Consider the following 12,848-nt stretch of genomic DNA (forward strand, 5'->3'; position numbering starts at 1 on the left):
CATCTGTCTTCGTGACAGTAAACTGAAAATCAACTTTCTTTGGCCTGGGTTCAGCCTTAAATAAAAAATAAAGGCTACAGTCATAATGATTCCTACTGTAAGGGAGATAAGATCCATAAGGTACAATTTACAAAACTATCTGTATTGATTTAGTTTTCCCTAATGAAATGAGTAATATTCTTCATTTTGTTTTTCTGATGCTCATTTGGGAATGTGTATTTTCTGCTTGATTTGCAGACTATTGTCTTGACAGGTCTTTGGCATAATCAATAATGATCTCATGCCTAATGGCAAAGCTCAGTGACCTCCAGTAAACAAGCAAAGCACACATTTTGACCTATAAGTTATGGAACATGAGTTTTTGTACCCAACGTATTCAAAGGTCATTATGTTAATGTACAAACATATTATGCTTATGGAACTGTGCCCTGATAGATGAGCATGCTTATGAACCTAATGAGATACTAACCATGGATAAAAGATATGTGCGTTACGCACAAAGTGTGTGGATAAGCAACTGTCAGGTTCGATCCGAGGACAGTGACGTCATACCGTAAACGTTCGCCTAATGGTGCTATGGCTATTGCCTTATCTTATTATCTAAAAGTTTATTTTTTATTTCTTCCATGATCTGGGCTGTGCATATCGATCTGGGCTGTGCATTATCGCGTACACAAGCGTAAACACAGAAGTGATTAACAATCACAAAACACACTGCTTCTACTTGCCAATGAACAATGGGTCAACCGTCGTGTTGTCAAGACCGTTGATTGACAAAACGACGGTTGACCCATTGTTCATCTGCAAGTAGAAGGGGAGGGACCTCGCCACATCTTCACGACAGCCAATCACAAGTGCGCACCCGGATCACAGAAAAATTAAAAACTTACTGCATATGTATTTTGTTTGTTTTGTTTTGTTTGTTGTTTATCTCACAAAGGTGACTCATGTTGAAAGGGTAAACTTGTAGCTATTTTTATTTGAATTTCTAAAAGTTAAGTGACTTATATTGGACTTTGTAACAGCAAAATGCTAAAAATGACATGTTATGGGCATATAATAATTATAATTGACATGGGTAGGGAATCCAAATATGTACATCAAATAGACATTTATGTTATTAGAGGATACAGGAACAAGGCCAAGTGTACATCATAATGGGCTATTGCAGTTGAAATACATGCACCCCCTGTAAAATACATGATCTTAATCTTCCATACAGGGGTGTAAATTTCAAAAGGAGACACCCATTCAGGTAAACCCATTTGAAATTCACTCTGCCTGTGTAAGGCCGGGGGTTAAGGTCATGTCTTCCATAGGGGGTGTGTGGATTTCAACTGGAATAACCCATTGCTATGACAAACTAGTTTATTTGAATACAACAATAGTGTATGTCAACCTGAGAAAAAACAAGCCCAACACATACAAATGATATAATTGAAAGAATATAGATTCAAACTTTTTTCCCATGCATGTATTTGTTCAAATTTAATATGGAGATCGTTATTCCTTGCTCAAGGAATGGAGATGTGCCTGCCTTCTTGGATTTTTTGGTATTTCCATAAAAAATAGATTATTATTTCTTTTCCATAAAATGTTAGCTTTTACTGTCAGATATTCCCCTTTTAATTTTGAGCAGAACAACTGAGTAGAGCAAAGAAAATTCGAATTTCATACCAGTGCTGATGATGCCACTGCGGGTCACTCTGTCATCCTTAGATGTGTGTATGATAACCGTCCCGCATACCATGTATGTACTGTGATATGTACATATAGCGTACATGTTTGACTTAGGCCCTTCACAATTGATTCCGAGTTTACTGTTCAAGATTTTTAAAATAGGATGAGGTGACTTTTAATTATTAATTATTAATTATCTATTATTTTCTTTATTTAGTATAGTTATCACAACCAATTATCAACCCGTTTTAACAGGAGTCGGCATTTAATTATTTTATTAATATGCTTACTTTTACACATAGTATATGGTGCAATTATGCTGTTTGTTTATTCATCATTATTGTTGATATGATTCATGTTAGAAAGTAGCAAGTAAAAGTCATTAAAAGGTATTTTAAAGGAGAAAATAATTAAACAAATAAAATAATTAAACATTTTGCAGTTTTCTATTTTGGACGCGGGCGGTTAACAGTAAACTAAGAATTTAATGTGAAGGGCCTTATATTTCTATCATAATAACCGTCTTGTTCATCAGACGGTTTAAATTCAAAATCTCAGATTTTGACAAACTACAGCACATTGTATATTATGTATGTATAAGTTTACTAAAGTACATTACAATCATGCGCAAAATTGCCTGAAATTTCCCCCCTCAATCAGAACCGGTGCCCCCCAATCATGGTCGGTGCCCCCCCCCCCAATATGATGACCCACGCTACGCCACTGCAGGAGCATATTGAAACTTGAATCCGGATTCCAGAGGTACATTAAGTTGCCTCCATGAGCAACATGTAAATGTAGAGGAGTTGGTACTCTTTTACACTACCTCGATTGGTATAAACATACTTAAAATTCCACTTAATCATGTTTATTGCTTGGCTCCTTTTTTGGAGAATATAATTTTATCTTAATATTTATAGGGAGATCAGTTTTCACAAATTTGCATTTTATATCCCTGTACAATTGTGAACTCCATCCCTCATCCATTTCCCTGAGAAAAAATAAAAAAATAAACTGACAACAGTTTCATTCAATAATCTACATTTTTTATTTTTGTCCAACAAGGAGAATTTTCCAGAGATGGAGATAGTTTGGCTGATGACCAAGGCATGGAATACTGGCATACATCTCTTGTGGTAAGTTACTACGATGAGAAAAAAAATGTATATATAAAATAACACACCAAAAAGGCAGAAATTATTATGGGACCAGGAGCTCACATGAATGAAGCAAAAGAATACATACTACCATAAAAGAACTTTCACGACACATGGCTAAATAGATGTAAAAAATGACAACATCTATATTAGAGCATAGTTGCAGGGGTGGCTGGGGGGGGCTTGAGGATGGGAGCAATTTATATTATCTTCTGTTATGAAATTGTACAATGTATATGTATATTGTGAATTGTTACTCAGGGCCCCCTTGGAGATCAGTACCAGTTACTGAAGGGACTACCCTGATTAAAGAAAGATTAAATAAATAAATAAATAAATAAATAAATAAATAAATAAAAGTTTGGTTTGGGTAGAGATTTACTGCTGAGAATTTAAAAGTGGACCCATCCGTAAATAATATTCCAATTTTTCAAGAAATTTGGATCCATCGCTCTAACAACAATTTTTTTGACCAAATTTAATGAAAATTGCCAAATATTTCACCAAATTTTAGATAAAGTTAGGAAAACTTGAGCTACTTTTTTTAAAACTTTGGGACAATTCTAAAAAAATGATCCATCCAAATTACAAATTTTTCAAAAAGTGGGGTAGTCATGGCCTCGCCTGCTACGGCCCTGCTATGTGCTTATCTCGGTTAGCTTATATTTGGTATATAAACACCTCAAAAGAAATAAGCCCCCCTCTGAACATGTCGTCATAACATCGTAAGGTTTCATTTTGTACCAACAAAACTAACTGTGAAATAATTATATGACTGTTTACTAAGTGCTGTGTGAAAATGAGAAATTTCCATGACTTCAGAGCTGAATGAGCCTAAATTGAAGGCAAAAACTGATCTTTTCAAAAGTCACAAAGTAGGCCTCTGCTTGTCACAAAAGTTGATTCATGGCTTGTTACTAATGGAAAACCCCATGTGTTTGAGTGCAGTTTAAAATCCTCACCAAGTGAACATTTACTGAAATGTGTATCGATTCTTGATCATTCAGCCATGCAAATCCCCTTGGTGCAGAGTTCAGCACAGTGAGTTGTAAGATGGTCAGTTCCATTCCTTGTCCCAATACGCCTTGCAGTTAACAAGCATAGACCTACTTTGTGACTTCTGAAAAGGGCACTTTTTGTCTTCAATTTAGGCTCATTCAGCCCTGAAGTCATGGAAATCTCTCATTTTCACACAGCACTTAGTAAACAGTCATATAATTATTTCAAAGTTAGTTTTGTTGGTACAAAACGAAACCTTACGATGTTATGACGACATGTTCAGAGGGGGACTTATTTCTTTTGAGGTGTTTAGTACAACTTTAATTTTAAGCAGCCTTTTCTATTTAAAAGAATAGAATACACAAAATCAAACTTTTCCCATGATCACAAAGGGAAGTCGCCAGAAATGTTAAGGAGATATGGTCCACAAGACATGTCAGAAGTCAAATTGAGAAAATTGAAATATGTTTACAGGTATTACTTTATTTTTGGCAATGGAGTCTGCCCGGAACTAAGGGTGAACTGAACGGTGACCCCGAATGGCGATGTAATGTGTGAAAGAATTGAGACAATAACATGTACGACTGCAACTACTTTTAGTTTGATCGGCCTTTAATTTCGTGGATTACTATCAATATATTTTGTTTGGAAAATTGTTTTGTGACATCTCACTAGAAGTATTACAAATTATTAATTGAAGTCCTGTACTTTGTCCCTTATTTTGTCTTAAATACATGACTTTCAGCTGAACCACTAGCAGGCTATGTTAGCACATCAATGACAATGACAAAGGTACCAAAATCTGAATTTTGATGATTTTACCGATCGTCCAGATGAACAAATCACTGAATGGGCCTTTAACGGAAATGCTTTAATTTCGGCAATATGACCTATCATGATCATTCTAGGTAGGGGAGGGTATGCGAGATCTTTATCATAATAAAGGGGCCACAGATCAGTTATCCCTACCACCATCATATGTGTGGGTCTAATACTGTATGAAAGTTAGACACATGAATAGTCATTGATCAATGACTTATCACTCTAGTTGGGGGAGTGTCATGGGAGATCCTTAAATGATAATAAGGGGGCCACAGGCTCAGATCAGTTATAACCACCCCCAGATTTGTGAGTCTAGATATTACATGCAATATTAGTTTGGGACCTGAAAAGTCATTGAATATTTTACATTTTGGCAATAGGACTAGTCATTCTAGGTGGGGGAGGGTCAGTCAGGGGAGATCCTTATTATAATAAGGGGCCACAGATCAGTTGTCCCCAACCACCTCCAGATGTGTGAGTCTAATACTCATTCAATAAGTTTGACACATAAAAAGTCATCGGTCAGCGACTTATCACTCTAGTTGGGGGAGTCTCATGGGATAGCCTTATGATAATAAGGGGGCCACTGATCAATTGTCCCCAACCACCCCCAGATTTGTGAGTCTCTACTGCATGCAATAAGTTTGACACATGAAAAGTCATTGCTCAATGACATATCATTGTAGGTGGGGCGAGTCATGAGAGACCCTTCTGATAATAAGGGGCCACAGGTCAGTTGTCCCCTACCACCCCCCAGATTTGTGAGTCTATACTGCATGCAATAAGTTTGACACATGAAAAGTCATTGCTCAATGACATATCATTGTAGGTGGGGCGAGTCATGAGAGACCCTTCTGATAATAAAGGGCCACAGGTCAGTTGTCCCCTACCACCCCCCAGATTTGTGAGTCTATACTGCATGCAATAAGTTTGACACATGAAAAGTCATTGAACATTTTAAATTTGGCAATATGACTTGTCCTTCTAGGTGGGGGAGGGTCTGGGGAGTATGGTAATATCATAAGGGGGTCACAGGTCAATTGTCCCCACCACACCCGGATTTGTGGGTCTAATATACTGCATGCAGTAAGTTTGACACATGGACTTATCTTGCAGGTGGGGGAAAAGTGGGGGATATCCAAATGATAATACCCCCAGATTCTTGGATGGGTCTAATACTACATGCAATAAAGTTTGACACATGAATATCATTCTGATTGATGACTTATCTTGTAGGTGGGGAAAAGTTACGGGATATTCTTATAATAAGGGGGAGAGTCGCAGATCAGTTGTCCCCTACCACCCCCAGATTTTTGGTCTAATACTGCATGCAATAAGTTTTGACACTTGAAAAGTCATACTGATAGATCAACTTGAAATGTTTCAGGAAACATGTTAATTTTAACAAGATGACTGAATTTCAGAGGGGAAAACGCCTCTTATGAAGTGATTTGCGATAGTCGGATATGTCAGCAGATACGTTTCCTTTCACACCCCCAGCTTCCTAGTTCTCTCTCATTACTTATTTATGTGAGATGCATACTACGGATGCAAATTCAATGTACTGCAAGCAAGTTTTCTATTTTTGGAATTAACATTTTTTGCGGACTCAACTGTAAAAATAATATATGACTGTGATAAGAGACATGTTGTACATGTAGGAAACTAACTTTGTCTTCCTTCCTTCTTCCCCCTATCCTTAAAAGGTATGTTATCCTATATGTGATACGATCTGGTCCATTGGGCCAAAGGCAGCAAATTTGAAACTGAGATAAAAGTAATAATATTGAGTAAAAAACCAATAAAATACATAAGAAAATAGACATCAAAAAATACCATAAATTTAGAACCAAGTATGCTAGACCTTTGGTATTTTCAGTAAATGATAACCTATTCTATGTTAATGTAATAATTACAGTAAGTCAATTTTCAAAAATGCCTCCTTTGGCCCCCATGGACCAGATCATGTCACATATTGTAAAGAACACACAGTGATTTTTACCTCACATAATTTGAGATTCATCATCCAAACATTTTTATTCCTAGTTTTTAGTTGCTCCAGCGATTTGGATTCTAGGACAAAACTCTGTCCTGATCCATAAAACAGTATGACTTACAGAATGGTAACCACCAAAGTATCATTTTTTTTGCAGGTTGACACTGCCTAAATGAAACATATTTCAGGTCTAAAAAATTCACTCAATCACATTTTTGTCTTAAAGTGGCATTCCACATATCTCAAAGAGGCACTCCATCACGTTTGGTCTTAAAGGGGTATTCTGTTGTTGTTTTTTGTTCTGTTTTTTTTTAATGAATTTGCGTGTTTGTGTGTTTTTTGTTTTTTATGTTTTAACAGTTACAAATCGTGGAAATCAGATCAAGCCCCGGCCAGCCCTAAAGAACCATCTCTGTTAGACAACTCCACATTTTGGGAGTCCAGCACCAACTCAAAATAAATCTTGGTTATTGATGTTAAATCGCGTATTAATTATTTTATCCATACAGTGCTGATCAGTTTGACAATGCAGAGAGATGGTGTGGACTGAGCATGCGTCTACTGAAACATCTGACGTCTCTACAGGCAAACTATGAAGAAAAGGTTAGTATCGGGGGGGGGGGGGGGTATGGGTGGCATGTATCTGCGGGTTTTATTAAACATTGGTTTGATATGTAAACTTAGAGGCACACCAGTTTTCCAAGCACTGCGGGTGCAGTGTTTGTTCTCTCTCGTGAAATTGCCTGCTGAAACATTTTTCCCAAATTGGCCCAATTTTCCTCAAATTGACTAATTGTACACAGAATTGCAAATTATTGTGCGCGAAATTTAATTTCCACACACAACATGATTGCAATTAATGGGCAAAAACATGCTCAAGTGGACCGGTTTTAATTTGCAACCATTATTGATGATTCTGTATGTATCTTTAATGACCTAGTAGCCAGTTGTTCACCTTTCTAATGGTTAACAGGTGGTACCATGATTTCCTGTTAATTTTACATAAAGCCTAAAAGGATGTTTATGGTTTCTATGGTGTCTAGCAACTAAATATGACTTGCCCAATGATGCCCAGTTGGTGTTTCCAATGGAATTCCCCAGCGAAGTTACGTAATGTACTATGTCAACAGGATCACGCGCTTGAGTACTGAACCACGATCGAAACAATCACCACACAAAGTATATGGTACTCGAAAGCATACTAAAATAGCGTGATCCGGTAACCAAGAGAATTTTGTAACCACTTATATGCCAACTTACTACAGTAAAATGCAGTCCAGTTAACTCAATAGGGTAAGGAGCTAGTCTCTGGCACTAGCTGTACAAGTTCAAGTCCCAGCAGTGTCATCATTCTGGTCTTGTGGCAGAGGTTTCCTGTTGACTGTACCAAAAGCCTACAAAAGGATGTTTATGTGGTTTCTTTGGTGTCTATATCAACTTTTGACTAGTCCAAATGGCCAGTTACCGGTTGTTATTGTTTTTGCAGTAAACTGTCACCTTATTTCTTTGACTCTAAGCTAGACCTAGCCCCGTTCTCAAACTGCGATACCCCTCGAAAAACGAGCGTAGCGTTCGCAAACCGTGATGCCTCTCGAGTAGCAAGCTTAGCAATATCTTGGATCACTGGTATCAGCGCAGCGCCTGTGCTAACTGTAAGCAAAATGGAAAGAAACGGTGGCTTGGTTCAAATCTATTGTAATGTGCAATTCCTGTTCAAATCCATACACCCCCTGTGGAAGACATATTAATCATATTTTTTCAAAATTAGTTTGATTTGAATCTAGGACCCCGTTTAGACTAAAGAAAAGTCGAATTCAAATTCGACATCGAATTCGATTACAACAGAGGATTAGCATAAATTAATTCGTTTTTGTGGTTTTTAGTGGGTGTTTACACTATGCGCCCGAACGAATTCGACTCTGTTGAATGCGATTACGACTATTTACGCATTTTACGCCCTCTGTCATCCAGTATTTTTTTTTATCAGATTATAATTCATTATATTCTATTTTAAATGCCTGTATACTTTTTAAACAAAAAATCTACATGCAAAGTAGTAAAATTGAGATAAAAGTCAGCGTTAACTTTGCGGTAGAAACGTTTTGAGTACGTCGCCATATTGAATTTTTAACACATATGTTCCTCATTCTGAGCATGTGCAGAACGCGTCACTTGTGACGTCATTGTTCATATAAAATTCGTCCGCGGGGCGGCTCACATATACAGGCCGTGAAAACTTTTTTGACCTTGCTTTATGAACTCCATTTGCTCCCCGGGTTTGCCCCATTTTCATCAGAGTTATGAGCAGGACTTATGAGATGATTCTTTGACCCATTTACCCTAAATTAAAGTTGGTGATTATTTCAGATGAACTAACACCGCGATAAAATCGGCCATTTTTGTGGATTTACTTCGAGTTTGGAGTGAGAATTGGATGTACACTCACTACAGTATGCTGCACATGTACGAAAATACACACGAACAGCTGTTGTTTAGCGATATCACAGTGCTGTTGCTTAGCGACAAATCGACGGACCAGAAATTCACCTCGCCAGGTCAGCGATACGCATGAAAAAGTCGAATTTAATTCGACTGACTGTTTAGACCAGGAAAAGTCGCACTTCAACCACGACAAAGTCGAATTGAATTCGACTTAATGAACCTCGGGAGCATTGTTGAACAACGACTTTTGAACTCGACTTCGGTCGTACTTGAACAACGACTGTACCTGTTTAGACCTGAATTCGACTGAACTCGACTTCAAAAAAGTCGTTGTTGAAGTACGACTTTTCCCTAGTCTAAACGGGGTCTAGGTTATCTTTGTCTACCCTAGTATCATCCTAATAGGGCCTAAAAAATTGATTGATTGTCGTAACCTGATCGACCTTAAAAGTAGGCCCGACCCTGACTTTCTTTTTGTTATTTTTGCAACAACAAAAAAAATTAATTTAAATAAAAAAAATAAGAAGAAAAAAATTCCAAGGCTTTTTAATGCAATTTACAGATTTAAAAGTAAAAAAAAAAAAACTACCTACCTATACCTTTAATTTTCATGTTACGCCGATCAAACAATTTTCTTTTTAGGCCTAGTAAAGCCTAGCTAAGCTCATAATATCTTCTCATTGATTGCATTGACACACTCTACTTCCCCTCTACCTAATTTAGCAGCAAATTTGATTAGTCTCTGTGCCCTAGTTCTATTAAACCAATCAACTGTTAAGTTCACCGATCAAGTAATATTAACATGATTAAAAGTAATATAAACAGTGTGGAGGAGATCCATGTTAATCAGTAACCCCCCCCCCCCCCCAAATAAATAACTTATATCAAATGCAAGTTGTTGTTATCAGTCAATACCCAGGAAGCTTAAGCATGTTTACTCTTTCCCAATTTAGTACTAACGATTTTGAAGATGAAATAATTTTACAAAAGATTAGGAACTACTTAAGCGTCACATTGTCTGACCACACCCTAAATTGCTATTATGACTTGCAGAAGTCAGAATGTTAGTTGGCAATTACAGGTCATGTGGATAGTTCACTTCACCAAAAATATTTGAAATTTGGGCGAAAATCAGGCTTTTTTTTGATTTTTTTGAAAATTTTGCATTTTTTGACCATTTTTGGTGCAAATTTCTCAAAGTTGGTCAAAATTCAAAAAAAAAAAAAAAAACGCTCCCTAGATATTTTTATCTAGTTTTTAAAAATTAATAAAAAAAAATTTTTTGGCCAAACAATTTTTTTGTTACGTTGCACGAAAAAATTTGGGCCAAAAAACCCGTTTTTTGGGATTTTCTCCAAAAATGAGAATTTTGGCCCAAATTGGACCTCACAGATGAATTCAGCAAGTCATTTCCAGTCTAAAAATGTATACTTTTATATTCTTTAGACTAATAATTTAGCAGTTATGAAGCCCGAAAGTTCCCATAATTCCAGGGTTAAGACCACCCTTAAAGGTTAGCTTCTTTAATATGACAGGAGCTAACTAACATTATGATTATCAGTAACATGATCATTACTATATATATGGATGAATAATCTACACCAAGACACCATGATTATCATCACCGTTTACAAGGTTTACTAACCACTCCCGTGTACTAACTGCTCCCGTTTACTCAACTAGCGGGGACCCGCGCAAAGCGCGGGTCTCCCGCTAGTATTACAAATAACGAAAAACAAAATAAAAAACGAATAAAAACAGATAGCTCTCAACATGCTGTATTCAAAATTCCCGCACTGAAATTGGCTATAGAGCAATTAGGTAATGGATATTTGTGCTCATTTGTTGTCAACCTTCATTGCATTATTGAAACGTCATTGCTCTAGCCAGTTTTGGCGCAGTAATTTTGAATATAGCGTGTTGAGAGCTATCTTGGTTCTATCTATCTATCTAAACAAATACTCAATAAAATCGCAAAAGCGACATCTAATTGAGAAGAAAAATGGCCTACGACGAAAACACAAATACTTTTACAAGAATACAGATTAAGTTACATTACATTATTACATAGTGCAGTTTTGAAGTATTGAATACTACAAGACTCTAGAGCAGATGATGGTAGGTTATTCCATTCTGATATGGTATTTGGAAAGAAACTGTATTTGTACACATTTGATGATACTTTCATGGACCGGAACTTCAGAGGATGATATTGTCTGGTGCTTGTGACGGTTTGCCTGTGAATATAATCAGGAATTGGAATTGCTATATCTTCTGATTGAATTTTATACATTGTTGCAAGACGGATATTTTTTCGGCGTTCTTGTAGTGTGGGCCAATTTAACTCATTCAGAATGCTAGTTACGGTACCTTCGGTTCTTTTATAGTTATTAACCACAAACCTAGCTGCTCTGCGCTGCACCATTTCTATTTTTTGGATATCAGATGTTGTATATGGATCCCATACAGCGCAGGCAAATTCTAAATGAGGACGAACAAGAGCTATGTACATTTGTTGTTTGATGGACTTGGGACAACGGTGTAAATTTCTACGTATAAACCACAGGGCTCTGTTCGCCTTGGCGACAATATTGTTTATATGCAGCGACCATTTTAAATTATGAGATATTTCGACGCCTAAGTATGCATGATGCGTCACACCTTCAAGAATTTCATTTCCCATACTATAAGTACATACAATTGGATGACGCTTTGTGGTGACTCTAAGTGTTTTACATTTGGAAATATTGAAACTCATTTGCCATTTGTTTGACCATTTGTACAGTGATGTAAGGTCAGTTTGCAGGATGTCGTTATCATTAGGTGTTCTGATAACCCTATAAAGGAGGCAATCATCTGCAAAAAGACGAATACGGGTTGAACTGTCTATGTGGGAGGCAATGTCGCTTATGTAAACCAAAAACATCAAAGGGCCTAACACCGTACCCTGCGGGACACCAGATAGAACTTGGGCGGTTGGGCTGATTCGCCATCAACGACAACTGTCTGCGTTCTATTCATTAACCAATTTTGTATCCATTTCCAGATTGAACCCCTTATACCATAATGGTCTAGCTTCTTAAGCAGTCGTTGATGCGGGACGGTGTCGAAGGCCTTTTGAAAATCGAGAATTTGTAGATCTGTTTGCAAGCTATTATCAAGATTTCGTGCAAGGTCTTCTATGGTAATTATCAATTGAGATTCACAGCTATGGTTTGATCTAAATCCATGTTGAAAGTCAGAAAGAATATTGTATTTTTCTAAATGAGACATTATATGACGAAAGAGAATGTGCTCCATGATTTTGCATGTGACTGACGTGAGGGACACTGGCCTGTAATTGGCGGATTGTTTTTCGCCCTTTTAAAAATTGCCGTAATATTGGCAGTAAGCCAGTCACAAGGGATGTCACCTGTTTCAAGTGACTGGGAAAATATAAACTTGATAATGGGAGCCAGTTCCTGATTGAACTCTTTCAATATATATGAAGATACTCCATCAGGTCCGGAGGCTTTCTTTGGATTTATGTCCTCAAGGAGTTTTCTCACTCCTTCTGTATCTATTGTCAAATTATTGATAGTGGGGAAAGGGTCACCTTCCATTTTGGGTATTTCCGTGGTGTCTTCAATTGTAAAGACACTCGAATACTGGTAACTGAGGGCTTCTGCCTTTGTTTTGCTGCTGGATATTTCAACTCCATCCACATTAAGTGTTGCAACTCCACAACTCTCACGCCGGATTGTTTTGACGTG

The 12,848-nt window shown here is 37.2% G+C and overlaps 1 protein-coding gene across 1 annotated transcript in view; it reads left to right on the forward strand.

Annotated features, from left to right (window-relative positions):
* LOC140143998 (testis-expressed protein 11-like) overlaps positions 1-12,163 on the forward strand; it is a 100,914-nt gene extending 88,751 nt beyond the window's left edge. Inside the window, 3 exon segments of the mRNA XM_072165827.1 lie at positions 2,746-2,816; positions 7,164-7,257; positions 12,143-12,163. Coding sequence (XP_072021928.1) covers positions 2,746-2,816; positions 7,164-7,257; positions 12,143-12,163 — 186 coding nt within the window.
* Positions 12,164-12,848: the final 685 nt, after the last annotated feature.

Source organism: Amphiura filiformis, unplaced genomic scaffold (assembly GCF_039555335.1).
Source record: "Amphiura filiformis unplaced genomic scaffold, Afil_fr2py scaffold_36, whole genome shotgun sequence".
Lineage (NCBI taxonomy): Eukaryota > Metazoa > Echinodermata > Ophiuroidea > Amphilepidida > Amphiuridae > Amphiura > Amphiura filiformis.